The sequence below is a fragment of the Arvicola amphibius genome, chromosome 9 (genome assembly GCF_903992535.2).
Source record: "Arvicola amphibius chromosome 9, mArvAmp1.2, whole genome shotgun sequence".
NCBI classification, from domain to species: Eukaryota; Metazoa; Chordata; class Mammalia; order Rodentia; family Cricetidae; genus Arvicola; species Arvicola amphibius.
The window spans coordinates 53,477,938-53,491,368 of NC_052055.2; the positions used below are offsets into that span (position 1 = coordinate 53,477,938).

Sequence of the window (13,431 nt, forward strand, 5' to 3'; positions counted from 1 at the left end):
TATTACAGCAGTAAAAACCCCAACTATTCTACTGTAAAACTCACTGAAAAACAAGGAGGGAAGGAATTTCAAAGACAAGGGAAAAGGGTTGGTAGCCAGCTCCTGTAGGTCTCCTCCTTTCCCTTCCCGTTTCTCTTCCTGAGACCTCTGTCTTCTGTGACATGCTCTTCAGAGCTACAAACTGACTCTACCATCAACTCTGCCACAAAATCAGGGATGCTCACATCTCTTGTGTCATCTTTAGTCTCAATGCCAAGGATACCTTTTGGTCTTACTGAACTTGTCTTGATATCCGTAGAGTTGATGCACCTTGATTCTACCTGCCAGAAGTCGACATGTTGAAAATCCATACTCTAAACTCACATGTTAACGGGGCCTGGAGATGTCATGAGGAGATTCAGGGGTTACTTTACAGAATAAAGCAAGCATGTTTGCTCTGTCTCACCATGTGACACCTTTGACCCTATCATGATGAGGAAGGAAGATCTTCACCTGACGTGGCCAGGAATCAGTGTCATGTTCTAGGTACTTTACAGGTCCAGGAAGTGCAAGGCAAATGCACCTCTGTTGTTTGTAAAGTAACTCGTCTTGGGTATTCTGCTGTAGCCACAGAAAATGTACCGAGAAGCATTCAGCGTTTGTTTGGAATCCACATTTTCATTGGGGTTCTATGCCACTGGGTTCTACGGCACTGCCTGCTCCTCCTACATTTTATCCATGATGTCCCTTCTATTTTTTCCAAGAAAGTTCTCTTAAGTAATTTCTGCTATTGACTCAAGAGTCATTTATATACTTGAGAATCTCGTATTGTATATGCAGCCTTAACTGAATGCTACATCCACACACATTTAAACAAATAAGCTATAAATAGAGCCAACCCAAGACAATTTTCCCCACCCCTCTCTTAAGTGAGCCACATGAATATTCACCTGTTTTCTTTGCCTAGAAACCAGACAATCAGCTTCCATGCCACTCATCATTACCTGCTTTCAGTGGTTTAATTAGCACCGTGTAGTCTTACTTCATGGATGTCCTTATGTGTATCCTCCCTCCTCTCCATTATCGTCGTATCATTGATGGTTTCCCAGCATGCCATCTTCCCTAGTATGCCTCACAGCTGAAGTGAGTTACTCATGACCTTTGTACCTCAACGAAACCCGCTAAGGCTTGAGTATTAATGTCTCTCGCAAGTTCAAATGATGGAACACTTTGTCTTCGGCAACTGTCACTGTTAGGGGAGGTTATGGAACCTTTGGGATGGTGAGTCTAGATGCAGGAAGCAGCTCACCTATAGGCGAGGAGCTGAATGTTCTTAACCCGGCCTGTTTTCTTGTCCTGTCTGTTCTTCTTGGTTTCCTACACCGTGTAACAGCTGCCCCACAGCTGAGCTGGCCAACAGTGAGCTGTTGCTGCCACTCAGTCCTCCCTCTCTGCACAGTGGACTGGGAACCCCTCCCCTCCAGCTTTAAATTGTCATTGCCAGGCATCGCTGTCACCGTGAGTAGGAAAGCAGATGAATATGTCAATCTTTGACCCCCAAGACTCTGCTTCTCACCCTGCCTCTCGGCCTCCTCTCTGACTCTCTTTGGGGCTGGCCTTCATCCTGAAGTGTTTCTTTCTGCCAAGATGTCTGGATCTCCCACATAGGAGACCCCGTCTCTCCCATCCTTCCCTTTGAGGCTAGCTGACCTCACTCACCCTTCAAACTTCAGAATTGTACTCTGCAAACAAAATTTTCCTAATCAAAACATAAATCTAGACCAGACTCCTAGTAATCTATTTCTCCATCATGGTGCTTGCCACATTTCGGTAAAAAGTTATTTAATAATAGATTTATTTGTCTTCCTTGCCTGAGAGAGTATCAGCCTTGTGTTTCTCCACATACGGCCTCCACATTCAGCGCTAACATTGTACAACAGAGCCGTTCAATAACTGTGTGTGAGGTGCATGAATTAGCTCCAGCATTTACTGATGCTGCAGGAGTGCTGAGAAGGCACGCTGTCATCAAAATCAATAACCTCAATTACGGCTGTAGCATTAAAACAACCTCACAGATTTAGGAAATAAAATGTATGTCTCTTACAAACTATCATTCACTTACTTTTAACATAAAATCTATTTTTTAAACAGGGCCAATGCTCCAGAAAAACAGGACTTGTAAGTATTATGTAACACTGCATCAAAATTTAAAATACATATTGCCTCTAAAATGTCAAAACAACCAACAATTTAGCAACATTGCCAGAATAAAAATAGAAACCAAATTTGATAAAAATATTGTCAATGAGGGCTGGCAAGATGGCTCAGGCCGTGAAGGCCCCTGTTGACAGGACCCACAAGGTAGAAGGAGAGATCCAACTCTTGTAAGTTTTCCTTCAACAACCACATGTGCACTGACATATGTGTGCATACAAGCAAGTAACACACACACACACATACACACACACAAATATTAGCTCCATTGGTAACAAGCTTGCTTACAGTGGAGGAGATCCTGGGTTGGATTCCCAGTACTGGATAAACCAGACATGTTACCACAAGACTATACCTGCCAACTCACAGTGTTGGTTGGTAGTAGAATATAGAACTAGTCGTTCAAGTCATGTTCGGTTATATAAGGAGTTCAAGACCAGACTGGGGATACAAGAGACTAGGCCTCAAAATAACAATAGAGAAATATTTCCCTAACTAGACCAACACTGTGTGAATAGCCAGACGCATAAAAGGATTAGGCACCGTGGTGTATAAAAATTTCAAAACCTCTACCACTCCTTTCTAGCATTTTCTTAGGTTTTGAGAATATTATCTTCGAATGACCAAGAAGATAATGGTAGAAAGCATTTTCAGCATGATACAGTTAAGGTGGAAGCAGCTAACTATGTGTATACACACTTGCAGGTGAGCAAACACACTGTGCATCCCCCATCGCCATCGTTGTCCCCTTTCCAACTCAGGCCACCCCATCTTTACCCAACCTTTTTCTGTTTTCTCTGTTAATGCACAGTTCATCTCCTGTATTGCCACCAGTTTGTCACCTGTCCCATATAAGTACAAGCATATCCATTTGAAACCATAGCCCCAAATTCTTGGAAACCACACGAGTACTGACTCCAGCTAATCCTCCAACTGAATCTCCTCCGTTGCTTTTACCATTGCGTCACCCTCTTTGTTTCTAGAGCATCCCAAGTTTGTTTCTACTTAGAACTTCACACGCTCTTCCTTCTAGTTGGAAAGCACTGTCCCAGGTCTTTCCAAGTCTGCTCTTTACTGTCAAAAGACCTGAAGGACAGCCCCCAAGGCTGAACATTCCACTTATGTGAATCCCTGTCATTTTCAGGACAGCATCTGTTTCATCTCCTTCCCATGATTTTCTACCCCCTGCAATTATCTTCTACATGGTTACCAACTGGCTCGGTTCTACTAGTGTGCAAAGTTCCTATGCAGGAGAAGTTACAAATTTTGCTCACTATTTCTAATTCCAGGGCATATAAAGTGCTTGCTACATACTGAATGCTCACTGAATATTTGCTATATAAGTGAATACAGTTAAGAAAAGAAAAAAATCAGTTGCCCTCCTTTACACAGATGATAAATGGGCTGAGAAAGAAATCAGAGAAACATTGCCCTTCACAATAGCCAGAAATAGCATAAAATATCTCGGAGGAACTCTAACCAAACAAGTGAAAGACCTATATGACAAGAACTTTAAATCTTTGAAGAAAGAAATTGAAGAAGACGCCAGAAAGTGGAAAGATCTCCCATGCTCTTGGGAAGGCAGAATTAACATAGTAAAAATGGCAATCTTACCAAAAGCAATCTACAGGTTCAATGCAATGCCCATCGAAATCCCAGAGAAATTCTTCAAAGATTTCAAAAGAACAGTACTCAACTTCATATGGAAAAGCAAAAGAAACTAGGATAGCCAAAACAATCCTGTATGCTAAAAGAACTCTTGGAGGCATCACAATCCAACTTCAAACTCTACTACAGAGCTACAGTACTGAAAACAGCCTGGTATTGGCATAAGAACAGACAGAACAACCAACTGAACTGAATCAAAGACCAATTTATTAATCCACACATCTTCGAACACCTGATTTTTGACAAAGGAGCAAAAAATATGAAATGGAAAAAAGGCATATTTAACAAGTGGTGCCGGCATAACTGGTTATCAACATGTAGAAGAATGAAAATGGATCCATATCTATCACCATGCACAAAGATCAAGTCCAAATGGATCAAAGACCTCAACATAAAGCCAGCCACACTGAACCTCATAGAAGAGAAAGTGGGAAGTATATTTGAATGCATTAGCACAGGAGACCACTTCCTAAATATAACCCTAGTAGCAAAGACACTGAGAAAAACAGTTAATAAATGAAACCTCCTGAAACTGAAAAGCTTCTATAAAGCAAAGAACATAGCCAACAAGACAAATCAACAGCCTACAGAATGGGAAAAGATCTTCACTAACCCCACTTCAGAAAGATATCTGATCTCCAAAATATACAAAGAACTCAAGAAATTGGTCATTAAAAGAACAAATAATGAAAGAAAAAAATGGAGTACAGACCTAAACAGAAAACTCTCAACAGAGGAATCTAAAATGGCTGAAAGACACTTAAGGAAATGCTCAATATCCTTAGCCATCCGAGAAATGCAAATGAAAATAACTCTGAGATTCCATCTTACACCTGTAAGAATGGCCAAGATCAAAAACACTGATGACAACTTATGCTGGAGAGGTTGTGGGGTAAAGGGAACACTTCTGCATTGCTGGTGGGAATGCAAGCTGGTACAACCCCTTTGGACATCAGTGTGGAGATTTCTCAGAAAATTAGGAAACAACCTTCCTCAAGACCTAGAAATACCACTTTTGTGTATATATCCATAGGATGCTCAATTGTACCACAAGGACATTTGCTCAACCATATTTATAGCAGCATTGTTTGTCATAGCCAGGACCTGGAAACAATCTAAATGCCCCTCAACTGAAGAATGGATAAGGAAAATGTGCTATATTTATGCAATGGAGTACTACACATAGCAGAAAAAATAATGGCATCTTGAAATTTGCAGGTAAATGAATAGATTTAGAAAACATCATATTAAGTCATATTAAGTGGGGTAACCCAGACCCAGAAAGACAAATATCATATGTAATCATGTATAGGTGGCTTTTAGACATAAAGCAAAGAAAATTAATCTACAATTCACAATCCCAGAGAACCTAAACAACAATGAGGACCCTAAGAGAGAGACATACATGGATCTAATCTACATGGGAAGTAGAAAAAGACAAGATCTCCTGAGTAAACTGGGAGCATGAGGACCATAGGAGAGGGTGGAAGGGAAAGGAAGAGGAAGGGAGGGAAGCAGAGAAAAATGTATAGCTCAACAAAATCAATAAAATAATATAAAATTTAAAAAAGAAAGAAATAGACCAGATGATCAAGGTTCAAGAAGATATGTGCATTTGTACCATGGATTACACGTACACATTAATAAGAGGAGAGCTCATTATATATAAGGCTCTTAGCCACTATGATGAAAATACATACATCTGCTAAGAAAATTCAACTGTATGTTGAGTAAGACTAAAAATCACTAAGTAAAACCCATTTCTTATCTAAGATCTGTTAAAATGAAGAACTTTAAATAAATTTGCATTATAAATGGGTGTGGAGAGCCATGAATTCTTCATTCTGCAGAAATAGAAAGGTCCCTTTAGGGCTGAATAAGAAACACTAAAAGAAACACTTCACCCAACCAACTGCAGCTTTCTAATGAATACTACTTTCCATGCAGAGAAAATCTGCCCGATTCTAAGGGAACCGGTGCAAGGTGGTTTCCCCAGGGCTAACCAGTTCTCATAGGAATAAACACAGGTAGCTGACATCACATGCTGTCTATCTTCAGTGGAGTGAGCCTGATAGCTGCAGGGGTAAGACTGGAACCCTCTAAGTCCTCCAATTACCCAGTGCCCCCAGATCAGTGGTCTCATTTTGTCATATCATTAATGATAGCAATTTAAGTGTGTGCTCCGGGGAAGTGTAAATTTCATTGTCTGGGGACAATGGAGGTCTACTGGAGCACAGCTGGAGCCGAATAAACTCCATGGCCCACTCCCTGTATTTGCATTGTGTCTATGAGATAACAGACTACCTTGGATGTTAGTCAAATTTTTTTTCAAATAAAGCAAGAAATAATTTTCTCTATTGGATCTATTTACTAAATACCAGAGTGCGTGCAGGCGACCACAGACGTTACAGACAGAAGCAAGCAAGAATAGCAGTAGATGCTTCCGTCTTCCTGTTAATTGCCTTTGTTACACAACAGTGTCTGGGAAGTCTGACTATAATTCTAACTGCAAGCCACAGTAATCATGTCAATATGTGAGCTACCTGAATATCTAATTATGAAAAAGAGAAGGCAATTTCACAGTGGAGACATTGTTCTAATTCAAGAAACAGCCATATTAACTTATTAGCAGATAGCTGGAAAAACTTTAATTTGAAAGATAATTATTTTTAGCTGATTAATATGCTTCAAATTAAACTCCCTGCTTTTAATGGGCTCATCAACTTGACAACCTGGGAAATTAATAAATTTTACATGCAGTAATCCCGGTAAATTTATACAGCCAAGCCCCACATCATTGTAAGGATTACCTTCACAATAAGCATTGTCCTCCCGAAGAGGCCTGAAGCCATCCCTGCAGCTGCACACAGCCCTGTCATTCAGGTTCCTGCAGACCGAGTTCTCCATGCAGGTGTGCTTCTCCGAACAAAAGTCATAGCCTGCAAGAAGGACATGTTCCGATAAATGAGATTATGTCAAGACAAGCTGCTCCATAGTTTATTTTTTCTTTTCTATTGAAAATAATTTTTCACACAATGTACTCTGATCACAGTACCTCCCCCCAACCTCCACCCATCCAGCTCCATTCCTTCCTTCTCTCTCTCTTTACAAAATAAACAACAAAGACAAAAAGCAAACAGACCAGAATTTTTAAAAGGAAGGAAGAAAGAGTAGTTTCTGTTAATCTTGAAGCTAAAGACATTTGACCAGGTTTATTATTTGACAGTTCATACATATGCGTTAAATATTCCCATTGCCTACGCCCGCACCCTCTTTTGTCACCATCATGCCCACCGCCAGTCCCTTTCTCGGGCTCATGACCTTAGGTTTTGTTTTGTGATCCATTTAGTTTTACCAGGCCCATCTGTGTGATTGAGGTCATTGTGGTCACACAACTGAAGAAAATGCCTACCCTTCATCCTGAATCAGTTAGGAACAAATAGCTCAACCAAGAGGGAAAGGCACTTGACATCTTCTCCCCTCCATGCCCATTTTTGTGTAGACCCAGCGCGGGCATCCCCAGCTGCTGTGACTGCAGACCCAGCGCGGGCATCCCTAGGTGCTGTGACTGCAGACCCAATGCGGGCATCCCCAGCTGCTGTGACTGCAGACCCAGCGAGGACATCCCCAGCTGCTGTGACTGCAGACCCAATGCGGGCATCCCCAAGTGCTGTGACTGCAGACCCAGCGCGGGCATCCCCAGCCGCTGTGACTGCAGACCCAGGGCTGGCATCTCCAGCTTCTGTGATTTCCTGATTGCAAAGAGAGTTCTTTATGTTTATTTGACTCAATTACTTTCTACTTCAAATGAATTCGAATCGTTTTTGTTTTTTGATTCTCTAAATGCTACACGGTCCTTACTTCTCTTCTTATAGCTCTCTGTGTATCTGAAACAAAGATTCTTTGAGTTCAAAATGGAAGCTGCAGTAAGACGTTAACACAGTAAGAGCGCAGCAGACATTATCAGGGCCTTGAACACTTGGGGAGCCAGACGGAAATGTGCCCAGCAATATTTAAGGGGGGAAAAAAACCACAGCTTAGCATTGGAGATTTGTTGAAAAGGTGTTCAAAATGAAAATTGTATCACTTTACTCTAATTTTCTCTGAAGATATGTGTAGAAAACTATAATCACCCAAAAGAAGAAACTTTTAGGAATAACAGGATCTTCACAAATCCCAGAGTCTTTTGGATAAGAAAAAAATGGAACTTTTATAAACCGTGACACCAATCGTGCAGTTTCTAAGGATTTCTTTCTAGTGTCAGAACCCTTGTTCAACAATATCGAACCGCTGAAATGGAAAGCCTGAGTAGTGGAATCCACCTCAAATAAAGATTACATGATTGTGTGTCATTCAACAAATTTTTAAATTGCCTAATGCATGCTTTATCGAAAGAGCTTCACACTGACTGGTGATTTGCGATTTCATCCCAATCATAAAAGGACAAGAAGGACTTAGAAGAAATTGTCTCTCTATAGCCAGGGAAGACTTGCATTTGAGAAAAATCTAAACGGGCCTTCTTATCTGTAATGAAGCTGGTGTCCGCTGTCACTGAGTGGTGCGCGCTCTGACCGCTCACTGCCTGCACTGCTTTCAATACCACTGCAGGGCTTTAATGAATGTACAACATAGAACAAAACATTACTGGTGCAGCTTAATAAATCCTGAGGTCAATGCGCCTGATACAGAAAATATTAAACCAGACTATAAAACATCATATGGACAAGTGAATGCTTTAAAATGAACCTAAAAGAATAGTAAGTCTACGAACACAAAAGAAATACAGTTATTAGTACCCTTAAATTACTTGAAAATTTAACTTCTCTTGACAATATAACTACTCAAGATTAAGACAAAATATTTGGAAGCAAAATTCTCAAGAGAAAAAAAATTATACAATTTAAATTTAAAAATTTAAACCTTTCTCTGAGAGTTATCTCCTTTCTTTTTGAAGTAACTAAATGGAGATCATATTTCTTAAAATACATTTCACTGTTTTTTTTACAATGCCTGAGGTGGAAACAATTTCATGTCAAAATCTTTACTGTCCATCCCAACAGCTCAGCACATCACCAAGCTAAATTCCAAAAGCCAGAAAGATAAAAGGAAGAAGAAAAGAAAAGAAAACCTTTCATTTTTCACCCGAATTAAGAGAAAGTTGTTATTAAAACAGCTCAGTATTGGAGGTGCACAGGAGACCAAGCTATTGAGCGCTGGCATAGTGCTACATCTCCGATTTCCCCTACGGTGTCTCAAATACGTGTTAGAGACTAGGACAGGGGGAGTTGTTGCTGGTGGTTTTTATCGTTTTGCTTCCTTGAGTCTACAAATTTAAAAATTATCACCGTTTCATGTTATTAACTTTTCTCCCAGCTTTAAGAATCCTCTGTATTTTCTAGGATGCTCAGTGAGCCTCCTTTTAAGTTAGGTACATTTTGTATGATCCATCTCGTGTCCACTCCTGACCCAGTAACGGTGTGACCCGTTACTGAAGTGTCAAAACCATACACGCACACAGGAAGTGCTGAGTCCTCTCAAGAATGTTCCAAGTGGAGACAAAGAATGTGCTTCTATTTTACCTTTTCAGATAATAGTTAAGGCTTAGTTATGACTTGCCTGGGAACTGTATTAACCCTGTGATTTGAAAACTAAAATTTCCAGTCAGTCAAATTTCGTCTATTATATGAAAAATATTCAATAGGTATTTAAATACAGAAAAATGCTGACTTCTCTGAGTGTTTGACTGCCTATATCAGTGACTCCCAGTCTTCCTAGTGCTATGACCCTTTAATACAGCTCCTTATGCTATGGTGGCCCCAACCATAAAATTCTTTTTGTTGCTATTCCATGATTATAATTTTGCTACTATTTTGAGTCATAATGTAAATACTTTTGGAGAAAGAGGTTTGCCAAAGGGGATGTGATCCTCAAGTTGTAAACCAATGACCTATATAGTAAAATTGCAGGGTCAAAATGTCATCTACTAATGTGTAGGGGATTTGGAGTCAATTGAAGCAGGTCATTTCTGCACACTGCCTAAGTCCTCACTGCTTCATATCCATTGTGTGTGTGTCTGTGTGTGTGTGTGTGTGTGTGTGTGTGTGTGTGGCTTTTGGAGCTGCAGACCCAGCTTTCCACAAAATCTGATCTCTGTCCTGACAGGCTGCATAAATACAGGCTGCGAAACTTAACCCATTTTCTCAGCCACGAGATTTTGTCACTTGTAGAAATTAGGATAATTCCCATCTTATAAAAGGGAAGGATTCAAATAAGATCTCCTATGCAAAGGCACTGTGGCCTATGTGTTGGTGACAAAAGCCATAAAGTGGTACTCTGACCCTAACATCAGAGACAGTAACATCTGTGGCACAGAGCTCAGCCGAGCATTTGCTCCAGCTGTTGAAGAGATCGCATCTAATTGCAGGCCAGCCTCAAGATCTCTGTAACATCTCTGTGTTTGCAAATGCAATGGGCTCTGCACATTCCTCCTAAGAACAAACTTACCTATGGAACATCGAAATGCATTCGTCCATAACTGAGGGGAAGTAAAAGACAAACACAGGAGGTGACCAGAACGGTCCACATGCTAGTGACGTGTCAGCAGAGAGAGCAGCAGTAACTGTGGTGAATATTAATTGGTTTGACATTAGGCATGGACTCGTCATATCTGTGGTGGTGAGAGCACTAGGTATACTCTGGAGGAACCACTCATCCTGACCTTTGACCCAGGTGCTTTCGGGAAAATGGACTTTACTCTGTATAGGATAAAAACCATGCCAATCAATGCATAGCGCTGGTCTAACAAAGTAATTTCTACAATGCTAGCTAATGAAGGTCGCTGAAGCTCAGATCTTGGATTTGTACTTATCTCATCAGGATATTAAACCATTTGAGGTCAAGTATTAGTCTAATCCAGACCTTCACATTGTAGGCTGCTTGATTTACCATGAATGTTTGGAAAGAGAGATGTCATGGGTCCCACTTCATATCAGTTATTCCAGAACACCAGAGGTGAGGAAGCATGGCCAGTTCTGTCACTCGATGTAAGCATATTTTAATGTGAACAATTTCAATACAGAGTGATGTCTTGTGATTAATGCTCCATTTCTTCACTTGCTTTTTCGAACTTTAATGTTCAGAAATGGATGTGACCAGAATGATTCTTACCACCAGGACACCTCAGCTTAACTTCTTACACGACATCTGTCCCACTCCACTCTAACTAGCTACTGTGTGTTCACTTACTCCCTGAGCAGCCCTCGAGTGGTAGACTGAGAACAGTCACCATTGCAGTGTGCTTTCTGCTGCCAGGACAAAAAAACGCTCTGACCAAAACCAACTCAGGGGAGGAAGGAGTTAATCAGGCTTCCAGCCCCAGGCCACAATCTATCCCTGAAGGAAGTCAGGAGAGGAATGGAAGGCAGGAACTCAGAGATAGGCCCACTGCTATTCTGGGCAACAGGACCTCTCCCTCACAGCCAAGGAAGTATAGAAAGAAGAGAGGAGGCATGCACTCAGGTTCCTGTTTAGTTAGCTTCCAATACACCATGACTTCCTACCCAGGGAATGGACAACTCACAGTGGACAAAGACCTTCTACACCATTTAAAAATCAAGATAATCCCCCAAAGGCATGTCCACAGACCAATCCGGTCTCTGCAGTCCTTCAACTAATACTGTCTTCCCAGCTGACTAAGCTGTGTCAAGCTGACAGACGGTTAAAGCCAGTTATGTCACAGTTTCCCATGTTTTCCTCTTGTCTATGTTCTAGTCCTTTGAATCTTGGCTGACTTTTGACTGGTTTGGGCATTGGAATATAGGAGAATGACACTATGTCAATACCAGACATCCATAAAACCCTCAAGCCATCATTTAACAAGTGGAACTAGTACTCTCAATGACAGAACATGAGGAAATGTTCTGAGACTCAGGAGAACGACCACTGTGACTATGCTTGGCTTCTCAGCCACTTCTACCAAGATCCTAAACCAAGAATAAGGCCACCCTGAAACAGTCAGCCCTGCCGAGAGTCCAGCTAGCAGCACAGAGCAACCTCGGCCAACAGCTGAAGAAGTGCAAGCTTGCCTGACTGTCTGACCCAAGCGTTGAAATCTACAACGACGACGATATCATCTTGAAGTACTGAGTGGGGAATGTTTGTTTTACAGGAGCGGGTTTATAACCCCATAACGTGTGGTCCTGCTTACACTAGCTCCTAAGTCACTCCAAAACATATTTTGTTAAGAGCGCAAGTCAACTGTGTCCGCATGTAAGGGTCAGGGTAAGAAGCATTAGTTCATATGACTTACTGCTGCCAAAACTGCTCTGGACAAGCTACAGATTGGAAGCCTCAAATGAAATGACTAAAGTGAGTATCCCTGAGTCTTATCAACCTTCAGATATGCTCTACCCAGGCACTGAGTCAGGATCCGGAGGAGAAGAGTTCGAATGGTCTGCACTGTTTGTCTGCTTGAGGGTAGGTCCTATTAGACGGCCTCTTTCATCGCTAAAAGATATCTTGATAGTTCTTGTCTGAGAAGACCAGATCTTCAACCATAATGCAATCTCTAAAGAGCTGCATTCAGAATAGAGATTTTTAAAGTCTTTTTTTGGGGGGGGGGGCTGGCAAGATGGTTCAGAGGGCTAAGGAGATTGCTGCCAAGCCTGTAGACATGAATTCAACCCCTGAAACACATATGGTGGGAGGAAAACACAATTCCTGCAAGTGTCCTCTGACCTGCACTCACTTCTGCGCTTTGCCATGTGTACGCACAGGTCTACACAGTGTACATATGCACACATATGCAATAAACCAAAATGTTAAAAAGTTAAAACCCGCCATTAATGGATGGGAAGGAGTATGAAAAAAACAAAATGAAATCAAAATTAAAACAAAATGCACAACTCTGCTCAAAACAGGGGTTGAAATAATTTTATATCTATTTTTAATGGTGCCAGTTTTCCAAAAGGCAAATTTACTTTTTCCCTTGTAAGCTGCACTTGTAAGATGCTATCTTGACACATGCTCACATTGCAACTGGAATGCTTACTCCATTCTAGGTACATCACCGAGTACATCAGCTACACTCTCATGTGAGGGTTTAGGTACAGAGATGAATACAAAGACTCAGGCCTTCCCTGAAGTGCATATCCTGCTGCAGGAACTGGACACACAGTGATAGCCTCGGATCAACAAGGGGCAGGACTGATAATCTCATAAGGAACAAGGATCTTAAAGTCTATGTAATTAATTACTTCATTTTAATGCTTGAACAAACAAGTTTAAGAACCTCCAGCTAATGGAACCCACTTCCTCCTGAGGTAGCCCATCACATTTGTGAATAGTTTTGTTGTTTTCTTACAATGAAACAAAATTCTCGGACCGTGGTATTTATTGGTACCAGGCTTAACATCCCAAAAAACACACAAAAGAAGTGATGATCATCTACACATTCTCTCATCTTGGTAGTCTAGAAGCCAATGTACGACAAGGAGCAAGACCTGATGCAAGCAGGCAATTTGATGCAGTGTGTTTCTGCATTTAGGTCAGTTGCAGAAACAAACCCAGGAG

At 41.2% G+C, this 13,431-nt stretch overlaps 1 protein-coding gene across 1 annotated transcript in view; it reads right to left on the reverse strand.

The window, feature by feature from the left end:
- Positions 1-13,431, reverse strand: part of Nell2 (neural EGFL like 2) — a 304,209-nt gene that overhangs the window by 140,699 nt on the left and 150,079 nt on the right. The window contains 1 exon segment of the mRNA XM_038342735.1: positions 6,672-6,800. Within this exon segment, the coding sequence (XP_038198663.1) occupies positions 6,672-6,800 (129 nt within the window).